The sequence below is a fragment of the Anguilla anguilla genome, chromosome 2 (assembly GCF_013347855.1).
Source record: "Anguilla anguilla isolate fAngAng1 chromosome 2, fAngAng1.pri, whole genome shotgun sequence".
Lineage (NCBI taxonomy): Eukaryota > Metazoa > Chordata > Actinopteri > Anguilliformes > Anguillidae > Anguilla > Anguilla anguilla.
The window spans coordinates 11,169,116-11,197,029 of NC_049202.1; the positions used below are offsets into that span (position 1 = coordinate 11,169,116).

At 37.6% G+C, this 27,914-nt stretch overlaps 2 protein-coding genes and 1 pseudogene across 2 annotated transcripts; all 3 read right to left on the bottom strand.

The window, feature by feature from the left end:
* Positions 1–500: 500 nt before the first annotated feature.
* LOC118221836 (interferon-induced protein with tetratricopeptide repeats 5-like) lies at positions 501–2,301 on the bottom strand. The gene has a single exon (XM_035407232.1). The coding sequence runs from the start codon at positions 2,299–2,301 to the stop codon at positions 1,078–1,080; it is 1,224 nt and encodes a 407-aa protein (XP_035263123.1). The 3' UTR covers positions 501–1,077.
* A 6,288-nt stretch (positions 2,302–8,589) lies between these two features.
* LOC118219935 (interferon-induced protein with tetratricopeptide repeats 1B-like) lies at positions 8,590–10,955 on the bottom strand. Its single transcript, XM_035403429.1, has 2 exons — positions 10,868–10,955; positions 8,590–10,564 (listed from the first exon to the last, which is right to left on the bottom strand). The coding sequence occupies exons 1-2, from the start codon at positions 10,870–10,872 to the stop codon at positions 9,166–9,168; spliced, it is 1,404 nt and encodes a 467-aa protein (XP_035259320.1). The 5' UTR covers positions 10,873–10,955; the 3' UTR covers positions 8,590–9,165.
* A 5,755-nt stretch (positions 10,956–16,710) lies between these two features.
* On the bottom strand, positions 16,711–27,105 carry LOC118221839 (annotated as a pseudogene).
* Positions 27,106–27,914: the final 809 nt, after the last annotated feature.

The window sequence follows — 27,914 nt, forward strand, 5'->3', positions numbered from 1 at the left end:
TTTACATATTTTGGGAGGGGCCTAGTCAAAGTCCTGACTTGAACCCGAAAGAGATGCAAGCAATTCATGCACCAAAACCATCCAATTTGTCTAAGTTAAAGCAGTTCAGCAACAAAGTGTCGGCTAAAAATTTCTCCACAGCAACATGAAAGACTGAAATCAAATTATAGGAAATGTTTGGTTGCGGTTATTGCTGCTAAAGGTGGTGAAACCAGTTATTAAGTTTAGGGGGGAAATTACTTTTTCACATGGGTGCTATGGGTGTTAGATAACTTTTTCATAAAATAAATGAAATAATCTTTTTTAAAAATGTGTTTTGTGTTTACTCGAGATGCGAGATCTCAAACCATTCAGTGTGAAAAATATGCAAAAATAGAGGAAACCAGGAAGAGGAAAAATACTTTTTCACAACGTGAAAGTTGTTGATATTTGTTAATATTTTTTAAACGTAAAAATGTTTACCTAGTGCAACATGTAAAGAAATACATCAAGAGTGAAAATTTCATTAATATAAGTCTTTATTAATTACCAAAATAGCAAATGCAATAGAAAGCAACAGCAAACAAATGATTACCACTAGCAGCCAATAAGTAAATTTAAAAATCCATATTTCAAATTAGTCTCATCATTTTTGTCTCATATCATATACAATAAGTGCTTTCTTTCGAAGAATAATTACAATAAAAGTATTTTAACATTTTTTTTTAAAGCCCAACATGTTTTGCATGACATACAGTACATAATAATAATTATAACAACAATAATGATTACATACAGGAATTTAGCAGACATTCTTATCCAGAGTGACTTACACAACATTTTATTTAGCACTGACATTGCATCAATTTATACAGTTGGATATATACTGAAGCAATGCAGGTAAAGTACCTTGCTCAAGGGTACAACAGCAGCGTTGTTTCTGGGAATCAAAACCGTGACCTTTAGGTCACAAGACCAGCTCTTTATTTTAGTAATAATACAAGTGGAAAAGCAAGCTCCAGCTCCAAACTCTAAAAGAGCCTCAGGCTGTAATTTAAAAGTTTATTTAAAATTAAATTAAAGCAATAATAGTGGATATCATTGCAGAGACCGGCGGAGATCACACAGAGCAGTGAGGTACTCCTCATTGCCAGGGTCATACAGAATAGCCATCTCATAGCACTCAATGGCCTGGCGTGTGTCACCTCTCATTTGATTAACGTAACCCAGAATCCCAAAGGCTTCGCCATCAATGGGGTTTCTGGAGATTTTATCATTTGCTATCTTTTCAAGTGTTCTTGCACACACATTCCAGTCGAATGTATCATTCTCTAATTGGAGTCCTTTCTTGTAGTACACCACAGCCATAGGCACTGATCTTTCCTTGTAGAGCAGGAAATTTGCATACTTTAAATAGGCTATCTGATGGTACTCGTTTGAATCATTAGCAGCTTCAATTGCTTTTTTAAACATCTCCTCTGCTTTCCTGTTGTCTCTTATTTCCGCATAGACGCATCCTAATTCCACCCTTGCCCAAACAAAGGATGGTTTCAGGGAGATTGCTTGCTCTAGGTGTTGGATTCTCAGCCCTGACAGATCTTCAGTCTCTTCTCTGTTGTTTGCAGTTTTCCCACGATAGCTGAGAGCAAGTTGATAGTGCAAAAAGGATGAATCAGGAGTAATTTCCAGTGCTCTTTTCAGAAGAGCTATGGACTCCTCCACTTTGCCGATTTTCCGATAGAACTTTGCCACATGCTGGATCACGTAGGGTTTGTCGGGATCCAACTTCATGGCCCTTTCCATCAGCTCCTCTGCTTTCTGATACTCTTTATAGTCATTGTGTGTCTGACCCAGCAGAACCATCATGTGAGCATTGTTTGGATCAAGCTCTAAAACCCGCCTCAACTGCCTGCTTGCTGGGGACTCTTCAAAGCTTGTGAGATTGGACTCAGTGCGGTACAGAGCAACAGCATAGCTCTTATTCCATTCTATCTCTTCTGGCTCCAACTCCACTGCCTTCTCAAAGCACTCTTTTGCTTTCTCATTGTATTGGTGAAAGAATTTCATGAATGCGTTGCCTTTCTCCCCATAGGTTTCAGGATGGAGAGCAGAAGGGGATTTTGTAGGAAACTTCTTCTTAATCCCCTCCAGCTTGTCCAGGTAGGTCTGGGATTTTTCATGCTCACCCTTGTGATAATACACCCATGCAAAATTGCCATAGGTGACAATGAGATGCTTCTCACAATTGTCACCATGCTGCTTTCTGATCTGCTTTTCAGCCTTTGCCAAGTCTACTCGTGCTTCCTCAAGGAGAAATTGCATGTACTTTGTGAAAGCCAGAGTATTGTATGCCCATCCAATGTTCTTCTCATTTTTAGATTCCAATTTAATTTCATTTTTAAGCCTGATCTGTAGATCATTTAAGTGAGGGGAATTCAATCCCCAGGTGAAGTGACACTCAAGCTGACGCAGTTTGGTAAGCAACATATTTTCAGTTGAACTGCAATACAGAAAGACATAATGATCTAATCAATTGCATTAGGGGAAGAAGATTGATTTAAAAGGGAAAATTTTTTATTGACAGTTTTTAAAACATAGTTTGACAAAGATACATTTCAAGGAATGCAGAGTAATTAATGCTCATGAAAGTATTTAATCGATAAGAAATTCTGTCACCTGACAATAGAGTTCTATTTTTATCTTTCTCATGTTGTAAATATGAATATGCTTTGAATATATTTCACAGTGAAATAGATTTCTGAAGAAAATGGAAAATATGGAAAATCAGTTTGTACTTACGCCATTTCAAGTGACTTTCGATGGTTTCGCAAACAGTTTGATTTTCAGCCTGATAATGATAATGCCATAATCCACAGTGCTTTTTATTTAACCACTTTGGTCTCCTCCCAGATATGTTTGGGCAGGACAATACTTTCATCCATACCATGCATTGTTATGAAAACTATGCACATTGTGTTTATGAATCACAAAACTTGTTTTCACTTTGCAAGAAAAGAAATTGAAAAGGAGATAACACGTGTATGCTTTAAAACAATGCTATGTGGCTTCATTAAAGTCATTAATTGATGTGGCATTCACATGTGAAAATACACATTTACACGATGCATATGCAGGTAAAAGTTTTTCTTTTTTAAAATTGATTTTTTTCCCTCCGCTGTTCCATTGTCAGAACTAACCAACACCACAGATGCACAAACTTTCAGATTTGGTCGCTGAATGGATAGATAATTTCAGTGCCATGCTGACCAAACTGTAGGGAGGCTACTTGTGACCTCTCAATGAATGCGTTACCATCTTGATAAGTGCATTATCATCAAGACTCCCCACTCGGCAGGAAAGAAATTCTATAAATCTCGTGAAGATGATCCCTCATTGTTTTTAAAGCAAAATTTATACAAACCAACATTTTACTACTGATTCCTTTTAACAAAAACATAGAGAGGAGAGCACAATACATGCAATGGCCTGCTTTAAAATACAGTTCTCCTAAAAATGAGAAAAATTGCTCCTGATAATTTTGTTGGAAAGAATCCACTCCTGTTCAATATGAAAACTTTTTATTCTGGCATTCACACTCCCGTGTCAATTTTATATTTGTGTATCGTCTTTGCGTGTCAATTTTATATTTCAGTACAGTGTTGCCGTCTTTAAAGATTATTTTGAAAGACAGTGTATATGGCTATCTACATGTCCCTCATGTTCCCATAGTTCACTGCAGCATCTTTTTCCTGTAGTTGCTATGTGATGTTGGAGATGTTCCTGATGGAAACTCTTTTACAAAGCATGACAGAAGTTTGATTTAAAGTATGTTTTAAAAATTAAGTGATATTTAGAGTACATTACTACTAGAACATTAAACATATGTAACAAACACACATGTATTTAATGCAAAGGGGTGAATGCACTATAATCCTTGACATGGACCTTGCTTTCTTAGTGCACCCAAACTATAGTAGGAAAATACTTGTGCTTCCATTTCTTGTTGATGACTGGTAAATGGTTTGCAGGCAAGAATACATTCAATTCAGTTTGAGCAGCATTCTCAAACAGTGACAGTGACCCACCTAGGAAGGGAATCTGCTGACCATGACATTGCACGTCTAGCCTTCATCACTTATTTGACAGATCTCAGGGCCTTACATGTGTTTGAATTTTTGTGTCATTAATGGCATTTTTTTTTTCACTTAATATATATTTACACCACTGATACTGTTTCTCATGTGCACTGTATGTTTGTCTGGTATGACACTTCTGACATTTGGTGGTATGACAATACAAGTATATATACCGCAGTCAAATTCCCAGTGTTAATTCAATAGGGACCATAAGTACTCTGTAAGAATTGATTACATGCTGAATATTTCAGTATTTATTGGGCCCAACATTTATCTTCTATATTTACAGTATGTATGTCAAAAATCAAAATCACACGACACGTTGCCCTTGGCAATCTTAAGGATTCTCCTCGAAATCAAGAGAGCACTTCTTTTTAGCTCTGCACAAACTAACGCGATTAATGCCGCGGTTTCCTAAGCGCGATGGATTTATACGCGTCGTCCGCGTGTAGAGATATGGTATGAAACCGAAACTTAATCGCTGCTTCCAAGTTTCGTTTTAATATAAGTACAACGGGGACCCGTAAAATGAACTAAAACGAAACGTAGTTTTATAATGAATGCAACGCCTTTATTGGAAATGAGAGTTTCTATTTCTTTGAAAATTGCTTGAGGAAAGGATATTTTTGTGAAGAAATATATAAAAATGTTTATCTGATTTCACGACGTCTGAATATAATGATGCTACTGGGATTTGGTGTTATGTATATGTGTATAATTAGGAAATTATGCTAACTTAAATAAACCCATAAATCTCGTTTTTATGGCAAAACAAACAACACGAACACAGAAACGCTTAAGAAACTTAAGCTGAATATATATATATATATATATATATACAGACACACACACACACACACACACATAGTTTTTCCTGCAGTTGTGATGCAGTTTGACGACAGCCTCTTTTGCACTATGTATTTGTTATTCAATTAACTAATAAAAATGAAATAAATTTAAATGAATTATTCTCTACATGAAAAAAAAAAAAACCCACAGTATCTATACCCGCTTATTCCCTGTGATGGTCGAGGGCAGTGCTGATGCCTTTCCCAGCGTGCATTGCACAAGATACACCTTAGACAGGTCACCAATCTATCAGATCGCATATCATGCACATGTACAGTACTAGTCTTCAATTAACCTACCTGCATGTGTTTGGACTGTGGGAGGAAGCCCAGGTGGACATGGGGAGAATGCTGACTCCACACAGAAAGGCCCTGGCTGGGATTCAAACTCAAAAATTATAAAAATATTTTTACAAAATCATTTGGAGAGCTGAAATAACCCAAACCGGGGAACAGAGTGCCCAGGTGTAGGCCTATCTATTTGGTATGCTACCGTCATATTCTATTTAAAAAAATCGATTTATTGTTCTATATTCAATCTTTAACAATTAATTAATTATTTATTTATTTTTATATAACTATTGAATTCATGCAGACATGGTATTGTAATTTTAAACTAGTACAAAATTGATCGGAAACTAATATGATGTTCATTGTTTTAGTTGGGGAAAAAATTAAATGTTACAATGACTCATGAAAATGAAAATCATGCGTGAAGAGACGTTCTTCCGAGATGGAGAGCTTACCCATTGTGGCCACAAGACGGACCACTTTCCTAACAAAGGAAATAAATGTTTTCAAGTGACTCATGCCTTGCTTCTACTACTTCTACCAGTCACAATTCCTCATTCTTATTTGAAAGGTTCTAGGAATGTTTTTAAGCAAAGATTTAAACTGTACTTTTTAAATTTGAGAGGCTACAATGATTGTATCCTGTCATGACATAGTACTATAACTAATTTGTAAGCTTACAAAATAATAAAAGAAAAAACAAATAATTTCTAGCTTCTTTAAAACTCTCTCTTACCATTGACTTAAATAGCAAAAGTAAAAAAGCAACTTTCTGCCAATAAACAGAAACCCCCAGAGATAGGGGGGGAGGCTGTAGGCTACCCTCCATACTAACCTGTTCTGCCAGTAAAGTCACAGTAAAGAGTCTCAGTACATGAAATGCCATCACCAAGCAAACATTCCAGGGCCAGAGGGAATTAATGGAGAAGGGATCTTAAAAAGATTTCTGCACAAATATTCTGGACACTAATGCAATTGTGTCCATTGGTAATATTAACAATTCACAAGTATACAGTGTTGACTGTAATCCTATTACTACTCTTAAATTTACTGAATCCCTAAGATGTTTTTCTCATTGTTCACAATAATCATTGAAATGTGGAAAATGAAACATGCTTTATTTTAACACATTTACCTGGAAATTATTGTGGAAACGGTCCCAAGGGACATGCACATGCTTGTACAACAATAAAGATGAGCAGACTAAGTGCTCTGTAATTGTATTCAGGGCTCTGTGAAGCTGAGTGTTACTGTGTCAGAGCCAATATGCACATTCCTGTCAGAAAGTTGTGCATGTGTAAAATTGATAACTTTTCACTTTTACACCACTGTTACGGTAAATTCAGTCTCTCTCTTTGGGCTGGTCTTGGGGCTGGCTGCTGACAGGCTGGTCTTTTGGCAGGCTGATGGTCAATCTCATCCTCTTTTTCAAACTCACTGTCAGACTCCAAATTGACAGAGACATGATCCTCATGTTTGGAAAATTATTGTGGTAGGGAGCCACACACGCAAAGCAATTTATTTGTTGTGTCTCTCCCCCAATTTACAGTTGGGGTAGAGTGTGAGAAAATATTGAATGTTTAGAATGTTTTGAAATAACATTGTTCCCGCAAGACATTGTGTAGTTTCACACATTACAGAGGGTAAGGATTGCAGGAAAATCAGTCGTAGACAGGTTCTTGGTGCTTGAAATGTAACAATGTTACAACCTTGTCTGTGTGTGTGTAGTTTCAGGTCATGGTTCTGTGTTCCTGTCTGTGTTTCCCTTGTTGGGCCGCCAGATGGCAGCACTTCTGTTTTGTGCCCTGCTTGTACCATGTTTAATTGTATTATTGTTTTCAATTGTTCAATTATTGGTTCTTGGTTGTCTCGTTTTCCCTTCCCTCTCTGTGGCCTGATTGTGTATTGTGCCCTGCTGTGTCTCGTCAGTGTCTTGTCTGTTTAAGTTCCCTTCTCCCGGACTCAGGTGCTGGATCCTTGGTTGTGTCTGGTCGCGTGTGCTTCTGCGCATGTTCCTGCCCATGTTTGGTTTTCCATGTGCTTTTGGACTTTTGGATGTTCTGTGGTACCTGTGTTTTGTACATTTACTTTGTGTTTTTATTTTTTTTTTGAAACATGTTGCAAATCTAAAGGACAAACCATATATATACACACACATATCGAACGCACAGGTAGGAGGAAGACGGAGTGAAGATACACAGCAAACCTTTTTATTTCATTTTTACCATGTTGACTTGTTTTCACCAACAAGTTCCACACTTACATGACCCGAACACCACATGTGCAATATAAATGTGTAGGGGGGTGCACAGTGTGCACTCCATAAAAATGTCTTCTTTTACATGTTCTTCGCAGAAAATGAGCCAAGGCCAATGAGTCTCAGGTTGAAAAAATAATTCATTGTATACATTGAAAACGGGTCCCACAGACCGAACACCACACAAGGGTTAAAGAAGTACCGAAACGTGTGCTACATTGTGGCGGTGGGCATGGAGGGGCTGTGCTGCCTCTTCATCCCGCTGCTGCGGAGTTTCCCCCTGCTCCTGCCTTTCTCCGTGCTCTACGGCTGCTTTGATGGGGCCTACGTGCCCTGATACCTGTCAGAATCTCGTACCTGTACTGCGAGTCATCTGTTTCCTCCATGCCACACCTTACTTCTTCTGTCCACCAATCACAGGTCAGTGTTCTGTACTTTGACCAATAAGACAACACCATAGATGCTTAAATGATGTCGTGTGCTGGGTTTATTTTTCTTTTTTACATACTGTATATATATATATATATATATATATATATATATCACCTTACACCTTATCCTTTTTACATATTTTTGGAGTGGCCTAGTCAAAGTCCTGATTCGAACCCGACAGAGATGCAAGCAATTCATGCCCCAAAACCAACCAATTAGTCTAAGTTAAAGCAGTTAGCTTTAGTTCAGCAACAAAGTGTTGGCTAAAAATTTCTCCACAGCAACATGAAAGACTGAAATCAAGTTATAGGAAGTGTTTGGTTGCAGTTATTGCTGCTAAAGGTGGTGAAACCAGTTATAAAGTTTAAGGGGGAAATTACTTTTTCACATGGGTGCTATGGGTGTTAGATTTACTATTACTTTTTCATAAAAAAAATGAAATAATTTGTTTTTAAATGTGTTTTGTGTTTACTCGAGATGCGAGATCTCAAAACATTCAGTGTGAAAAATATGCAAAAATAGAGGAAACCAGGAAGAGGAAAAATACTTTTTCACAACGTGAAAGTTGTTGATATTTGTTAATATTTTTTAAATGTATAAATGTTTGCCTAGTGCAACATGTAAAGAAATACATCAAGAGTGAAAATTTCATTAATATAAGTTTTTATTAATTACCAAAATAGCAAATGCAATAGAAAGCAACAGCAAACAAATGATTACCACTAGCAGCCAATAAGCCCATTTAAAAATCCATATTTCAAATTAGTCTCATCATTTTTGTTTCATATCATATACAATACCAAGTGCTTTCTTTTGAAGAATAATTACAATAAAAGTATTTTAACATTTTTTTAAAAGCCCAACATGTTTAGCATGACATACAGTACATAATAATTATAAGAACAATAATGATTACATACAGGAATTTAGCAGACATTCTTATCCAGAGTGACTTACACAACATTTAATTTAGCACTGACATTGCATCCATTTATACAGTTGGATATATACTGAAGCATTGCAGGTAAAGTACCTTGCTCAAGGGTACAACAGCAGCGTCGTTCCTGGGAATCAAAACTGTGACCTTTAGGCCACAAGACCAGTTCTTTATTTTAGTAATAATACAAGTGGAAAAGCAAGCTCCAGCTCCAAACTCTAAAAGAGCCTCAGGCCGTCATTTCACAGTTAATTTAAAATTAAATTAAAGCAATAATAGTGGATATCATTGCAGAGACAGGCAGAGATCAAACAGAGCAGTTTGGTACTCCTCATTGGCAGGGTCATACAGAATAGCCTTCTCATAGCACTCAATGGCCTGGTGTGTGTCACCTCTCATTTGATTAACGTAACCCAGAATCCCAAAGGCTTCGCCATCAATGGGGTTTCTGGAGATTTTATCATTTGCTATCTTTTCAAGTCTTCTTGCACACACATTCCATTGGGTTGTATCTTTCTGTAATTGGAGTCCTTTCTTGTAGTACACCACAGCCATAGGCACTGATCTTTCCTGGTAGAGCAGGAAATTTGCATACTTTAAATAGGCTATCTGATGGTACTCGTTTGAATCATTAGCAGCTTCAATTGCTTTTTTAAACATCTCCTCTGCTTTCCTGTTGTCTCTTATTTCCGCATAGACGCGTCCTAATTCCACCATTGCCAAAACGAAGGATGGTTTCAGGGAGATTGCTTGCTCTAGGTGTTGGATTCTCAGCCCTGACAGATCTTCAGTCTCTTCGTTGTTTGCAGTTTTCCAACCATAGCTGAGAGCAAGTTGATGGTGCAATAAGGCTGAATCAGGAGTAATTTCCAGTGCTCTTTTCAGAAGAGCTATGGACTCCTCCACTTTGCCGATTTTCCGATAGAACTTTGCCACATACTGGATCACGTAGGGTTTGTCGGGATCCAACTTCATGGCCCTTTCCATCAGCTCCTCTGCTTTCTGATACTCTTCATAGTCAGCGTGTTTCAGACCCAGCAGAGCCATAATGTGAGCATTGTTTGGATCAAGCTCTAAGACCCGCCTCAACTGCCTGCTTGCTGGGGACTCTTCAAAGCTCGTGAGATTGGACTCAGTGCGGTACAGAGCAACAGCATACCCCTCATTCCATGCTATCTCTTCTGGCTCCAACTCCACTGCCTTCTCAAAGCACTCTTTTGCTTTCTCATTGTATTGGTGAAAGAATTTCATGAATGCGTTGCCTTTCTCCCCATAGGTTTCAGGATGGAGAGCAGAAGGGGATTCTGTAGGAAACTTCTTCTTAATCCCCTCCAGCTTGTCCAGGTAGGTCTGGGATTTCTCATGCTCACCCTTGTGATAATACACCCATGCAAAATTGCCATAGGTGACGATGAGCTGCTTCTCACAGTTGTCACCATGCTGCTTTCTGATGTGCTCTTCAGCCTTTGTCAAGTCATCCCGTGCTTTCTCAAGGAGACGTTGCATGTACTTTGTGAAAGCCAGATTACCGTAAAACCATCCGATGTTCTTGTCCTTTTCCGAAGCCAATTCAATTTCATTTTTAAGCCTGATCTGTAGATCATTTAAGTGAGTGTAATTCAATTCCCAGGTGAAGTGGCACTCAAGCTGACGCAGTTTGGTAAGCAACATATTTTCAGTTGAACTGCAATACAGAAAGAAATTATGGTCTTATCAATTGCATTTGGGGAAGAAGATTGATTAAAAAAGGAAAATAATTGGCTTTTTGACAGCGTTTAAAACATAGTTAAACAAAGATAAATTTCAATGAATGCAGTGTGAGTAATACTGATGAAAATATTTAAACAAAGAGAAATTCTGTCACTTGACAATGCAGTTCCATCTTTATCTTTCTCATATTGTAAATATGAATATACTTTGAATATATTTCACAGTGAAATAGATTTCTGAAGAAAATGGAAAATATGGAAAATCAGTTTGTACTTACGCCATTTCAAGTGACTTTCGATGGTTTCGCAAACAGTTTGATTTTCAGCCTGGCCGATAATGATAATGCCATAATCCACAGTGCTTTTTATTTAACCACTTTGGTCTCCTCCCAGATATGTTTGGGCAGGACAATACTTTCATCCATACCATGCATTGCTATGAAAACTATGCACATTGTGTTTATGAATCACAAAACTTGTTTTCACTTTGCAAGAAAAGAAATTGAAAGAGAGATAACACGTATATGCTTTAAAACAATGCTATGTGGCTTCATTAAAGTCATTCATTGATGGGGCATTCACATGCGAAAATACACATTTACACGATGCATATGCAGGTAAAAGTTATTCTTTTTTAAAATTGAATTTTTTTTTCTCTGCACTGTTCCATTGTCAGAACTAACCAACACCACAGATGCACAAACTTTCAGATCTGGTCGCTGAATGGATAGATAATTTCAGTGCCATGCTGACCAAACTGTAGGGAGGCTACTTGTGACCTCTCAATGAATGCGTTACCATCTTGATAAGTGCATTATCATCAAGACTCCCCACTCGGCAGGAAAGAAATTCTATAAATCTCGTGAAGATGATCCCTCATTGTTTTTAAAGCAAAATTTATACAAACCAACATTTTACTACTGATTCCTTTTAACAAAAACATAGAGAGGAGAGCACAATACATGCAATGGCCTGCTTTAAAATACAGTTCTCCTAAAAATGAGAAAAATTGCTCCTGATAATTTTGTTGGAAAGAATCCACTCCTGTTCAATATGAAAACTTTTTATTCTGGCATTCACACTCCCGTGTCAATTTTATATTTGTGTATCGTCTTTGCGTGTCAATTTTATATTTCAGTACAGTGTTGCCGTCTTTAAAGATTATTTTGAAAGACAGTGTATATGGCTATCTACATGTCCCTCATGTTCCCATAGTTCATTGCAGCATCTTTTTCCTGTAGTTGCTATGTGATGTTGGAGATGTTCCTGATGGAAACTCTTTTACAAAGCATGACAGAAGTTTGATTTAAAGTATGTTTTAAAAATTAAGTGATATTTAGAGTACATTACTACTAGAACATTAAACATATGTAACAAACACACATGTATTTAATGCAAAGGGGTGAATGCACTATAATCCTTGACATGGACCTTGCTTTCTTAGTGCACCCAAACTATAGTAGGAAAATACAGCCACGCAGTCATAGAATCACAAGAGAGGACCTTTCACAGTTGGAGCACTTGCGCTTCCATTTCTTGTTGACGACTGGTAAATGATTTTCAGGCAATCATGTGAAAAGAATACATTCAATTCAGGTTGAGCAGCATTCTCAAACAGTGACAGTGACCCACCTAGGAAGGGAATCTGCTGACCATGACATTGCACTTCTAGCCTTCATCACTTATTTGCCAGATCTCAGGGCCTTACATGAATTTGTGTGTCATTAATGGCATTTTTTTCACTTAATATATATTTACACCACTGATAATGTTTCTCATGAGTACTGTATGTTTGTCTGGTATGACACTTCTGACATTTGGTGGTATGACAATACAAGTATATATACCGCAGTCAAATTCCCAGTGTTAATTCAATAGGGACCTGTAAGTATTCTGTAAGAATTGATTACATGCTGAATATTTCAGTATTTATTGGGCCCAACATTTATCTTCTATATTTACAGTATGTATGTCAAAAATCAAAATCACACGACACGTTGCCCTTGGCAATCTTAAGGATTCACCTCGAAATCAAGAGAGCACTTCTTTTTAGCTCTGCACAAACTAACGCGATTAATGCCGCGGTTTCCTAAGCGCGATGGATTTATACGCGTCGTCCGCGTGTAGCCATATGGCATGAAACCGAAACTTAATCGCTGCTTCCAAGTTTCGTTTTAAAATAAGTGCAACGGGGACCCGTAAAATGAACTAAAACGAAACGTAGTTTTATAATGAATGCAACGCCTTTATTGGAATGAGAGTTTCTATTTCTTTGAAAATTGCTTGAGGAAAGGATATTTTTGTGAAGAAATATATAAAAATGTTTATCTGATTTCACGACGTCTGAATATAATGATGCTACTGGAATTTGGTGTTATGTATATGTGTATAATTAGGAAATTATGCTAACTTAAATAAACCCATAAATCTCGTTTTTATGGCAAAACAAACAACACGAACACAGAAACGCTTAAGAAACTTAAGCTGTATATATATATATATATATATACAGACACACACACACACACACACACATAGTTTTTCCTGCAGTTGTGATGCAGTTTGACGACAGCCTCTTTTGCACTATGTATTTGTTATTCAATTAACTAATAAAAATGAAATAAATTTAAATGAATTATTCTCTACATGAAAAAAAAAAAACCCACAGTATCTATACCCGCTTATTCCCTGTGATGGTCAAGGGCGGTGCTGATGCCTTTCCCAGCGTGCATTGCACAAGATACACCTTAGACAGGTCACCAATCTATCAGATCGCATATCATGCACATGTACAGTACTAGTCTTCAATTAACCTACCTGCATGTGTTTGGACTGTGGGAGGAAGCCCAGGTGGACATGGGGAGAATGCAGACTCCACACAGAAAGGCCCTGGCTGGGATTCAAACTCAAAAATTATAAAAATATTTTTACAAAATCATTTGGAGAGCTGAAATAACCCAAACCGGGGAACAGAGTGCCCAGGTGTATGCCTATCTATTTGGTATGCTACCGTCATATTCTATTTTAAAAAATCGATTTATTGTTCTATATTCAATCTTTAACAATTTATTATTATTTATTTATTTTTATATAACTATTGTATTCATGCAGACATGGTATTGTAATTTTAAACTAGTACGAAATTGATCGGAAACTAATATGATGTTCATTGTTTTAGTTGGGGAAAAAATTAAATGTTACAATGACTCATGAAAATGAAAATCATGCGTGAAGAGACGTTCTTCCGAGATGGAGAGCTTACCCATTGTGGCCACAAGATGGACCACTTTCCTAACAAAGGAAATAAATGTTTTCAAGTGCTCATGCCTTGCTTCTACTACTTCTACCAGTCACAATTCCTCATTCTTATTTGAAAGGTTCTAGGAATGTTTTTAAGCAAAGATTTAAACTGTACTTTTTAAATTTGAGAGGCTACAATGATTGTATCCTGTCATGACATAGTACTATAACTAATTTGTAAGCTTACAAAATAATAAAAGAAAAAACAAATAATTTCTAGCTTCTTTAAAACTCTCTCTTACCATTGACTTAAATAGCAAAAGTAAAAAAGCAACTTTCTGCCAATAAACAGAAACCCCCAGATATAGGGGTGGACGCTGTAGGCTACCCTCCATACTAACCTGTTCAGCCAGTAAAGTCACAGTAAAGAGTCTCAGTACATGAAATGCCATCACCAAGCAAACATTCCAGGGCCAGAGGGAATTAATGGAGAAGGGATCTTAAAAAGATTTCTGGACAAATATTCTGGACACTAATGCAATTGTGTCCATTGGTAATATTAACAATTCACAAGTATACAGTGTTGACTGTAATCCTATTACTACTCTTAAATTTACTGAATCCCTAAGATGTTTTTCTCATTGTTCACAATAATCATTGAAATGTGGAAAATGAAACATGCTTTATTTTAACACATTTACCTGGAAATTATTGTGGAAACGGTCCCAAGGGACATGCACATGCTTGTACAACAATAAAGATGAGCAGACTAAGTGCTCTGTAATTGTACTCAGGGCTCTGTGAAGCTGAGTGTTACTGTGTCAGAGCCAATATGCACATTCCTGTCAGAAAGTTGTGCATGTGTAAAATTGATAACTTTGCACTTTTACACCACTGTTACGGTAAATTCAGTCTCTCTCTTTGGGCTGGTCTTGGGGCTGGCTGCTGACAGGCTGGTCTTTTGGCAGGCTGATGGTCAATCTCATCCTCTTTTTCAAACTCACTGTCAGACTCCAAATTGACAGAGACATGATCCTCATGTTTGGAAAATTATTGTGGTAGGGAGCCACACACGCAAAACAATTTATTTGTTGTGTCCCTCCCCCAATTTACAGTTGGGGTAGAGTGTGAGAAAATATTGAATGTTTAGAATGTTTTGAAATAACATTGTTCCCGCAAGACATTGTGTAGTTTCACACATTACAGAGGGTAAGGATTGCAGGAAAATCAGTCGTAGACAGGTTCTTGGTGCTTGAAATGTAACAATGTTACAACCTTTTCTGTGTGTGTGTAGTTTCAGGTCATGGTTCTGTGTTCCTGTCTGTGTTTCCCTTGTTGGGCCGCCAGATGGCAGCACTTCTGTTTTGTGCCCTGCTTGTACCATGTTTAATTGTATTATTGTTTTCAATTGTTCAATTATTGGTTCTTGGTTGTCTCGTTTTCCCTTCCCTCTCTGTGGCCTGATTGTGTATTGTGCCCTGCTGTGTCTCGTCAGTGTCTTGTCTGTTTAAGTTCCCTTCTCCCGGACTCAGGTGCTGGATCCTTGGTTGTGTCTGGTTGTGTCTTGTCGCGTGCGCTTCTGCGCATGTTCCTGCCCATGTTCGGTTTTCCACGTGCTTTTGGACTTTTGCATGTTCTGTGGTACCTGTGTTTTGTACATTTACTTTGTGTTTTTATTTTTTTTTTTGAAACATGTTGCAAATCTAAAGGACAAACCATATATATACACACACATATCGAACGCACAGGTAGGAGGAAGACGGAGTGAAGATACACAGCAAACCTTTTTATTTCATTTTTACCACGTTGACTTGTTTTCACCAACAAGTTCCACACTTACATGACCCGAACACCACATGTGCAATATAAATGTGTAGGGGGGTGCACAGTGTGCACTCCATAAAAATGTCTTCTTTTACATGTTCTTCGCAGAAAATGAGCCAAGGCCAATGAGTCTCAGGTTGAAAAAATAATTCATTGTATACATTGAAAACGGGTCCACAGACCGAACACCACACAAGGGTTAAAGAAGTACCGAAGCGTGTGCTACATGTTGGCGGTGGGCATGGAGGGGCTGTGCTGCCTCTTCATCCCGCTGCTGCGGAGTTTCCCCCTGCTCCTGCCTTTCTCCGTGCTCTACGGCTGCTTTGATGGGGCCTACGTGGCCCTGATACCTGTCAGAATCTCGTACCTGTACTGCGAGTCATCTGTTTCCTCTATGCCATACCTTACCTCTTCCGTCCACCAATCACACGTCAGTGTGCTGTACTTTGACCAATAAGACAACACCATAGATGCTTAAACGATGTTGTGTGCTGGGTTTATTTTTCTTTTTTTAACATACTGTATATATCATATCACCTTACACCTTATCCTTTTTACATATTTTGGGAGGGGCCTAGTCAAAGTCCTGACTTGAACCCGAAAGAGATGCAAGCAATTCATGCACCAAAACCATCCAATTTGTCTAAGTTAAAGCAGTTCAGCAACAAAGTGTCGGCTAAAAATTTCTCCACAGCAACATGAAAGACTGAAATCAAATTATAGGAAATGTTTGGTTGCGGTTATTGCTGCTAAAGGTGGTGAAACCAGTTATTAAGTTTAGGGGGGAAATTACTTTTTCACATGGGTGCTATGGGTGTTAGATAACTTTTCATAAAATAAATGAAATAATCTTTTTTAAAAATGTGTTTTGTGTTTACTCGAGATGTGAGATCTCAAACCATTCAGTGTGAAAAATATGCAAAAATAGAGGAAACCAGGAAGAGGAAAAATACTTTTTCACAACGTGAAAGTTGTTGATATTTGTTAATATTTTTTAAACGTAAAAATGTTTACCTAGTGCAACATGTAAAGAAATACATCAAGAGTGAAAATTTCATTAATATAAGTCTTTATTAATTACCAAAATAGCAAATGCAATAGAAAGCAACAGCAAACAAATGATTACCACTAGCAGCCAATAAGTAAATTTAAAAATCCATATTTCAAATTAGTCTCATCATTTTTGTCTCATATCATATACAATAAGTGCTTTCTTTCGAAGAATAATTACAATAAAAGTATTTTAACATTTTTTTTAAAGCCCAACATGTTTTGCATGACATACAGTACATAATAATAATTATAACAACAATAATGATTACATACAGGAATTTAGCAGACATTCTTATCCAGAGTGACTTACACAACATTTTATTTAGCACTGACATTGCATCAATTTATACAGTTGGATATATACTGAAGCAATGCAGGTAAAGTACCTTGCTCAAGGGTACAACAGCAGCGTTGTTTCTGGGAATCAAAACCGTGACCTTTAGGTCACAAGACCAGCTCTTTATTTTAGTAATAATACAAGTGGAAAAGCAAGCTCCAGCTCCAAACTCTAAAAGAGCCTCAGGCTGTAATTTAAAAGTTTATTTAAAATTAAATTAAAGCAATAATAGTGGATATCATTGCAGAGACAGGCGGAGATCACACAGAGCAGTGAGGTACTCCTCATTGCCAGGGTCATACAGAATAGCCATCTCATAGCACTCAATGGCCTGGCGTGTGTCACCTCTCATTTGATTAACGTAACCCAGAATCCCAAAGGCTTCGCCATCAATGGGGTTTCTGGAGATTTTACCATTTGCTATCTTTTCAAGTGTTCTTGCACACACATTCCAGTCGAATGTATCATTCTCTAATTGGAGTCCTTTCTTGTAGTACACCACAGCCATAGGCACTGATCTTTCCTTGTAGAGCAGGAAATTTGCATACTTTAAATAGGCTATCTGATGGTACTCGTTTGAATCATTAGCAGCTTCAATTGCTTTTTAAACATCTCCTCTGCTTTCCTGTTGTCTCTTATTTCCGCATAGACGCATCCTAATTCCACCCTTGCCCAAACAAAGGATGGTTTCAGGGAGATTGCTTGCTCTAGGTGTTGGATTCTCAGCCCTGACAGATCTTCAGTCTCTTCTCTGTTGTTTGCAGTTTTCCCACGATAGCTGAGAGCAAGTTGATAGTGCAAAAAGGATGAATCAGGAGTAATTTCCAGTGCTCTTTTCAGAAGAGCTATGGACTCCTCCACTTTGCCGATTTTCCGATAGAACTTTGCCACATGCTGGATCACGTAGGGTTTGTCGGGATCCAACTTCATGGCCCTTTCCATCAGCTCCTCTGCTTTCTGATACTCTTTATAGTCATTGTGTGTCTGACCCAGCAGAACCATCATGTGAGCATTGTTTGGATCAAGCTCTAAAACCCGTCTCAACTGCCTGCTTGCTGGGGACTCTTCAAAGCTCGTGAGATTGGACTCAGTGCGGTACAGAGCAACAGCATAGCTCTTATTCCATTCTATCTCTTCTGGCTCCAACTCCACTGCCTTCTCAAAGCACTCTTTTGCTTTCTCATTGTATTGGTGAAAGAATTTCATGAATGCGTTGCCTTTCTCCCCATAGGTTTCAGGATGGAGAGCAGAAGGGGATTTTGTAGGAAACTTCTTCTTAATCCCCTCCAGCTTGTCCAGGTAGGTCTGGGATTTTTCATGCTCACCCTTGTGATAATACACCCATGCAAAATTGCCATAGGTGACAATGAGATGCTTCTCACAATTGTCACCATGCTGCTTTCTGATCTGCTTTTCAGCCTTTGCCAAGTCTACTCGTGCTTCCTCAAGGAGAAATTGCATGTACTTTGTGAAAGCCAGAGTATTGTATGCCCATCCAATGTTCTTCTCATTTTTAGATTCCAATTTAATTTCATTTTAAGCCTGATCTGTAGATCATTTAAGTGAGGGGAATTCAATCCCCAGGTGAAGTGACACTCAAGCTGACGCAGTTTGGTAAGCAACATATTTTCAGTTGAACTGCAATACAGAAAGACATAATGATCTAATCAATTGCATTAGGGGAAGAAGATTGATTTAAAAGGGAAAATTTTTTATTGACAGTTTTTAAAACATAGTTTGACAAAGATACATTTCAAGGAATGCAGAGTAATTAATGCTCATGAAAGTATTTAATCGATAAGAAATTCTGTCACCTGACAATAGAGTTCTATTTTTATCTTTCTCATGTTGTAAATATGAATATGCTTTGAATATATTTCACAGTGAAATAGATTTCTGAAGAAATGGAAAATATGGAAAATCAGTTTGTACTTACGCCATTTCAAGTGACTTTCGATGGTTTCGCAAACAGTTTGATTTTCAGCCTGATAATGATAATGCCATAATCCACAGTGCTTTTTATTTAACCACTTTGGTCTCCTCCCAGATATGTTTGGGCAGGACAATACTTTCATCCATACCATGCATTGCTATGAAAACTATGCACATTGTGTTTATGAATCACAAAACTTGTTTTCACTTTGCAAGAAAAGAAATTGAAAAGGAGATAACACGTGTATGCTTTAAAACAATGCTATGTGGCTTCATTAAAGTCATTAATTGATGTGGCATTCACATGTGAAAATACACATTTACACGATGCATATGCAGGTAAAAGTTTTTCTTTTTTAAAATTGATTTTTTTCCCTCCGCTGTTCCATTGTCAGAACTAACCAACACCACAGATGCACAAACTTTCAGATTTGGTCGCTGAATGGATAGATAATTTCAGTGCCATGCTGACCAAACTGTAGGGAGGCTACTTGTGACCTCTCAATGAATGCGTTACCATCTTGATAAGTGCATTATCATCAAGACTCCCCACTCGGCAGGAAAGAATTCTATAAATCTCGTGAAGATGATCCCTCATTGTTTTTAAAGCAAAATTTATACAAACCAACATTTTACTACTGATTCCTTTTAACAAAAACATAGAGAGGAGAGCACAATACATGCAATGGACCTGCTTTAAAATACAGTTCTCCTAAAAATGAGAAAAATTGCTCCTGATAATTTTGTTGGAAAGAATCCACTCCTGTTCAATATGAAAACTTTTTATTCTGGCATTCACACTCCCGTGTCAATTTTATATTTGTGTATCGTCTTTGCGTGTCAATTTTATATTTCAGTACAGTGTTGCCGTCTTTAAAGATTATTTGAAAGACAGTGTATATGGCTATCTACATGTCCCTCATGTTCCCATAGTTCACTGCAGCATCTTTTTCCTGTAGTTGCTATGTGATGTTGGAGATGTTCCTGATGGAAACTCTTTTACAAAGCATGACAGAAGTTTGATTTAAAGTATGTTTTAAAAATTAAGTGATATTTAGAGTACATTACTACTAGAACATTAAACATATGTAACAAACACACATGTATTTAATGCAAAGGGGTGAATGCACTATAATCCTTGACATGGACCTTGCTTTCTTAGTGCACCCAAACTATAGTAGGAAAATACTTGTGCTTCCATTTCTTGTTGATGACTGGTAAATGGTTTGCAGGCAAGAATACATTCAATTCAGGTTTGAGCAGCATTCTCAAACAGTGACAGTGACCCACCTAGGAAGGGAATCTGCTGACCATGACATTGCACTTCTAGCCTTCATCACTTATTTGACAGATCTCAGGGCCTTACATGTGTTTGAATTTTTGTGTCATTAATGGCATTTTTTTTTTCACTTAATATATATTTACACCACTGATACTGTTTCTCATGTGCACTGTATGTTTGTCTGGTATGACACTTCTGACATTTGGTGGTATGACAATACAAGTATATATACCGCAGTCAAATTCCCAGTGTTTAATTCAATAGGGACCATAAGTACTCTGTAAGAATTGATTACATGCTGAATATTTCGTATTTATTGGGCCCAACATTTATCTTCTATATTTACAGTATGTATGTCAAAAATCAAAATCACACGACACGTTGCCCTTGGCAATCTTAAGGATTCTCCTCGAAATCAAGAGAGCACTTCTTTTTAGCTCTGCACAAACTAACGCGATTAATGCCGCGGTTTCCTAAGCGCGATGGATTTATACGCGTCGTCCGCGTGTAGAGCATATGGTATGAAACCGAAACTTAATCGCTGCTTCCAAGTTTCGTTTTAATATAAGTACAACGGGGACCCGTAAAATGAACTAAAACGAAACGTAGTTTTATAATGAATGCAACGCCTTTATTGGAAATGAGAGTTTCTATTTCTTTGAAAATTGCTTGAGGAAAGGATATTTTTGTGAAGAAATATATAAAAATGTTTATCTGATTTCACGACGTCTGAATATAATGATGCTACTGGGAATTTGGTGTTATGTATATGTGTATAATTAGGAAATTATGCTAACTTAAATAAACCATAAATCTCGTTTTTATGGCAAAACAAACAACACGAACACAGAAACGCTTAAGAAACTTAAGCTGAATATATATATATATATATATATACAGACACACACACACACACACACACATAGTTTTTCCTGCAGTTGTGATGCAGTTGACGACAGCCTCTTTTGCACTATGTATTTGTTATTCAATTAACTAATAAAATGAAATAAATTTAAATGAATTATTCTCTACATGAAAAAAAAAAAACCCACAGTATCTATACCCGCTTATTCCCTGTGATGGTCGAGGGCAGTGCTGATGCCTTTCCCAGCGTGCATTGCACAAGATACACCTTAGACAGGTCACCAATCTATCAGATCGCATATCATGCACATGTACAGTACTAGTCTTCAATTAACCTACCTGCATGTGTTGGACTGTGGGAGGAAGCCCAGGTGGACATGGGGAGAATGCTGACTCCACACAGAAAGGCCCTGGCTGGGATTCAAACTCAAAAATTATAAAAATATTTTTACAAAATCATTTGGAGAGCTGAAATAACCCAAACCGGGGAACAGAGTGCCCAGGTGTAGGCCTATCTATTTGGTATGCTACCGTCATATTCTATTTAAAAAATCGATTTTATTAGTTCTATATTCAATCTTTAACAATTAATTAATTATTTATTTATTTTTATATAACTATTGAATTCATGCAGACATGGTATTGTAATTTTAAACTAGTACAAAATTGATCGGAAACTAATATGATGTTCATTGTTTTAGTTGGGGAAAAAATTAAATGTTACAATGACTCATGAAAATGAAAATCATGCGTGAAGAGACGTTCTTCCGAGATGGAGAGCTTACCCATTGTGGCCACAAGACGGACCACTTTCCTAACAAAGGAAATAAATGTTTCAAGTGACTCATGCCTTGCTTCTACTACTTCTACCAGTCACAATTCCTCATTCTTATTTGAAAGGTTCTAGGAATGTTTTTAAGCAAAGATTTAAACTGTACTTTTTAAATTTGAGAGGCTACAATGATTGTATCCTGTCATGACATAGTACTATAACTAATTTGTAAGCTTACAAAATAATAAAAGAAAAAACAAATAATTTCTAGCTTCTTTAAAACTCTCTCTTACCATTGACTTAAATAGCAAAAGTAAAAAAGCAACTTTCTGCAATAAACAGAAACCCCCAGAGATAGGGGGGGAGGCTGTAGGCTACCCTCCATACTAACCTGTTTCTGCCAGTAAAGTCACAGTAAAGAGTCTCAGTACATGAAATGCCATCACCAAGCAAACATTCCAGGGCCAGAGGGAATTAATGGAGAAGGGATCTTAAAAAGATTTCTGCACAAATATTCTGGACACTAATGCAATTGTGTCCATTGGTAATATTAACAATTCACAAGTATACAGTGTTGACTGTAATCCTATTACTACTCTTAAATTTACTGAATCCCTAAGATGTTTTTCTCATTGTTCACAATAATCATTGAAATGTGGAAAATGAAACATGCTTTATTTTAACACATTTACCTGGAAATTATTGTGGAAACGGTCCCAAGGGACATGCACATGCTTGTACAACAATAAAGATGAGCAGACTAAGTGCTCTGTAATTGTATTCAGGGCTCTGTGAAGCTGAGTGTTACTGTGTCAGAGCCAATATGCACATTCCTGTCAGAAAGTTGTGCATGTGTAAAATTGATAACTTTGCACTTTTACACCACTGTTACGGTAAATTCAGTCTCTCTCTTTGGGCTGGTCTTGGGGCTGGCTGCTGACAGGGCTGGTCTTTTGGCAGGCTGATGGTCAATCTCATCCTCTTTTCAAACTCACTGTCAGACTCCAAATTGACAGAGACATGATCCTCATGTTTGGAAAATTATTGTGGTAGGGAGCCACACACGCAAAGCAATTTATTTGTTGTGTCTCTCCCCCAATTTACAGTTGGGGTAGAGTGTGAGAAAATATTGAATGTTTAGAATGTTTTGAAATAACATTGTTCCCGCAAGACATTGTGTAGTTTCACACATTACAGAGCGGTAAGGATTGCAGGAAAATCAGTCGTAGACAGGTTCTTGGTGCTTGAAATGTAACAATGTTACAACCTTGTCTGTGTGTGTGTAGTTTCAGGTCATGGTTCTGTGTTCCTGTCTGTGTTTTCCCTTGTTGGGGCCGCCAGATGGCAGCACTTCTGTTTTGTGCCCTGCTTGTACCATGTTTAATTGTATTATTGTTTTCAATTGTTCAATTATTGGTTCTTGGTTGTCTCGTTTTCCCTTCCCTCTCTGTGGCCTGATTGTGTATTGTGCCCTGCTGTGTCTCGTCAGTGTCTTGTCTGTTTAAGTTCCCTTCTCCGGACTCAGGTGCTGGATCCTTGGTTGTGTCTGGTCGCGTGTGCTTCTGCGCATGTTCCTGCCCATGTTTGGTTTTCCATGTGCTTTTGGACTTTTGGATGTTCTGTGGTACCTGTGTTTTGTACATTTACTTTGTGTTTTTATTTTTTTTTTGAAACATGTTGCAAATCTAAAGGACAAACCATATATATACACACACATATCGAACGCACAGGTAGGAGGAAGACGGAGTGAAGATACACAGCAAACCTTTTTATTTCATTTTTACCATGTTGACTTGTTTTCACCACAAGTTCCACACTTACATGACCGAACACCACATGTGCAATATAAATGTGTAGGGGGGTGCACAGTGTGCACTCCATAAAAATGTCTTCTTTTACATGTTCTTCGCAGAAAATGAGCCAAGGCCAAATGAGTCTCAGGTTGAAAAAATAATTCATTGTATACATTGAAAACGGGTCCCACAGACCGAACACCACACAAGGGTTAAAGAAGTACCGAAAACGTGTGCTACATTGTGGCGGTGGGCATGGAGGGGCTGTGCTGCCTCTTCATCCCGCTGCTGCGAGTTTCCCCCTGCTCCTGCCTTTCTCCGTGCTCTAACGGCTGCTTTGATGGGGCCTACGTGGCCCTGATACCTGTCAGAATCTCGTACCTGTACTGCGAGTCATCTGTTTCCTCCATGCCACACCTTACTTCTTCTGTCCACCAATCACAGGTCAGTGTTCTGTACTTGACCAATAAGACAACACCATAGATGCTTAAATGATGTCGTGTGCTGGGTTTATTTTCTTTTTTACATACTGTAATATATATATATATATATATATATATATATCACCTTACACCCTTATCCTTTTACATATTTTTGGAGTGGCCTAGTCAAAGTCCTGATTCGAACCCGACAGAGATGCAAGCAATTCATGCCCCAAAACCAACCAATTAGTCTAAGTTAAAGCAGTTAGCTTTAGTTCAGCAACAAAGTGTTGGCTAAAAATTTCTCCACAGCAACATGAAAGACTGAAATCAAGTTATAGGAAGTGTTTGGTTGCAGTTATTGCTGCTAAAGGTGGTGAAAACCAGTTATAAAGTTTAAGGGGGAAATTACTTTTTCACATGGGTGCTATGGGTGTTAGATTTACTATTACTTTTTCATAAAAAAAATGAAATAATTTGTTTTTAAATGTGTTTGTGTTACTCGAGATGCGAGATCTCAAAACATTCAGTGTGAAAAATATGCAAAAAGAGAGGAAACCAGGAAGAGGAAAAATACTTTTTCACAACGTGAAAGTTGTTGATATTTGTTAATATTTTTTAAATGTATAAATGTTTGCCTAGTGCAACATGTAAAGAAATACATCAAGAGTGAAAATTTCATTAATATAAGTCTTTATTAATTACCAAAATAGCAAATGCAATAGAAAGCAACAGCAAACAAATGATTACCACTAGCAGCCATAAGCCCATTTAAAAATCCATATTTCAAATTAGTCTCATCATTTTTGTTTCATATCATATACATACCAAGTGCTTTCTTTTGAAGATAATTACAATAAAAGTATTTTAACATTTTTTAAAAGCCCAACATGTTTAGCATGACATACAGTACATAATAGAATTATAAAGAACAATAATGATTACATACAGGAATTTAGCAGACATTCTTATCCAGAGTGACTTACACAACATTTAATTAGCACTGACATTGCATCCATTTATACAGTTGGATATATACTGAAGCATTGCAGGTAAAAGTACCTTGCTCAAGGGTACAACAGCAGCGTCGTTCCTGGGAATCAAAACTGTGACCTTTAGGCCACAAGACCAGTTCTTTATTTAGTAATAATACAAGTGGAAAAGCAAGCTCCAGCTCCAAACTCTAAAAGAGCCTCAGGCCGTCATTTCACAGTTAATTTAAAATTAAATTAAAGCAATAATAGTGGATATCATTGCAGAGACAGGCAGAGATCAAACAGAGCAGTTTGGTACTCCTCATTGGCAGGGTCATACAGAATAGCCTTCTCATAGCACTCAATGGCCTGGTGTGTGTCACCCTCTCATTTGATTAACGTAACCCAGAATCCCAAAGGCTTCGCCATCAATGGGGTTTCTGGAGATTTTATCATTTGCTATCTTTCAGTCTTCTTGCACACACATTCCATTGGGTTGTATCTTTCTGTAATTGGAGTCCTTTCTTGTAGTACACCACAGCCATAGGCACTGATCTTTCTGGTAGAGCAGGAAATTTGCATACTTTAAATAGGCTATCTGATGTACTCGTTTGAATCATTAGCAGCTTCAATTGCTTTTTTAAACATCTCCTCTGCTTTCCTGTTGTCTCTTATTTCCGCATAGACGCGTCCTAATCCACCATTGCAAAACGAAGGATGGTTTCAGGGAGATTGCTTGCTCTAGGTGTTGGATTCTCAGCCCTGACAGATCTTCAGTCTCTTCGTTGTTTGCAGTTTTCCAACCATAGCTGAGAGCAAGTTGATGGTGCAATAAGGCTGAATCAGGAGTAATTTCCAGTGCTCTTTTCAGAAGAGCTATGGACTCCTCCACTTTGCGATTTTCCGATAGAACTTTGCCACATACTGGATCACGTAGGGTTTGTCGGGAATCCAACTTCATGGCCCTTTCCATCAGCTCCTCTGCTTTCTGATACTCTTCATAGTCAGCGTGTTTCAGACCCAGCAGAGCCATAATGTGAGCATTGTTTGGATCAAGCTTCTAAGACCCGCCTCAACTGCCTGCTTGCTGGGGACTCTTCAAAGCTCGTGAGATTGGACTCAGTGCGGTACAGAGCAACAGCATACCCCTCATTCCATGCTATCTCTTCTGGCTCCAACTCCACTGCCTTCTCAAAGCACTCTTTTGCTTTCTCATTGTATTGGTGAAAGAATTTCATGAATGCGTTGCCTTTCTCCCATAGGTTTCAGGATGGAGAGCAGAAGGGGATTCTGTAGGAAACTTCTTCTTAATCCCCTCCAGCTTGTCCAGGTAGGTCTGGGATTTCTCATGCTCACCCTTGTGATAATACACCCATGCAAAATTGCCATAGGTGACGATGAGCTGCTTCTCACAGTTGTCACCATGCTGCTTTCTGATGTGCTCTTCAGCCTTTGTCAAGTCATCCCGTGCTTTCTCAAGGAGACGTTGCATGTACTTTGTGAAAGCCAGATTACCGTAAAACCATCCGATGTTCTTGTCCTTTTCCGAAGCCAATTCAATTTCATTTTTAAGCCTGATCTGTAGATCATTTAAGTGAGTGTAATTCAATTCCCAGGTGAAGTGGCACTCAAGCTGACGCAGTTTGGTAAGCAACATATTTTCAGTTGAACTGCAATACAGAAAGAAATTATGGTCTTATCAATTGCATTTGGGGAAGAAGATTGATTAAAAAAGAAAATAATTGGCTTTTTGACAGCGTTTAAAACATAGTTAACAAAGATAAATTTCAATGAATGCAGTGTGAGTAATACTGATGAAAATATTTAAACAAAGAGAAATTCTGTCACTTGACAATGCAGTTCCATCTTTATCTTTCTCATATTGTAAATATGAATATACTTTGAATATATTTCACAGTGAAATAGATTCTGAAGAAAATGGAAAATATGGAAAATCAGTTTGTACTTACGCCATTTCAAGTGACTTTCGATGGTTTCGCAAACAGTTTGATTTTCAGCCTGGGCCGATAATGATAATGCCATAATCCACAGTGCTTTTTATTTAACCACTTTGGTCTCCTCCCAGATATGTTTGGGCAGGACAATACTTTCATCCATACCATGCATTGCTATGAAAACTATGCACATTGTGTTATGAATCACAAAACTTGTTTTCACTTTGCAAGAAAAGAAATTGAAAGAGAGATAACACGTATATGCTTTAAAACAATGCTATGTGGCTTCATTAAAGTCATTCATTGATGGGGCATTCACATGCGAAAATACACATTTACACGATGCATATGCAGGTAAAAGTTAATTCTTTTTAAAATTGAATTTTTTTTTTCTCTGCACTGTTCCATTGTCAGAACTAACCAACACCACAGATGCACAAACTTTCAGATCTGGTCGCTGAATGGATAGATAATTTCAGTGCCATGCTGACCAAACTGTAGGGAGGCTACTTGTGACCTCTCAATGAATGCGTTACCATCTTGATAAGTGCATTATCATCAAGACTCCCCACTCGGCAGGAAAGAAATTCTATAAATCTCGTGAAGATGATCCCTCATTGTTTTTAAAGCAAAATTTATACAAACCAACATTTTACTACTGATTCCTTTTAACAAAAACATAGAGAGGAGAGCACAATACATGCAATGGCCTGCTTTAAATACAGTTCTCCCTAAAAAATGAGAAAAATTGCTCCTGATAATTTGTTGGAAAGAATCCACTCCTGTTCAATATGAAAACTTTTTATTCTGGCATTCACACTCCCGTGTCAATTTTATATTTGTGTATCGTCTTTGCGTGTCAATTTTATATTCAGTA

Bases quoted from the DNA above. Each gene is read 5' to 3' on its own strand.
- LOC118221836 (XM_035407232.1), bottom strand. From the start codon at position 2,301: ATGCAATTTCTCCTTGAGGAAGCACGAGTAGACTTGGCAAAGGCTGAA.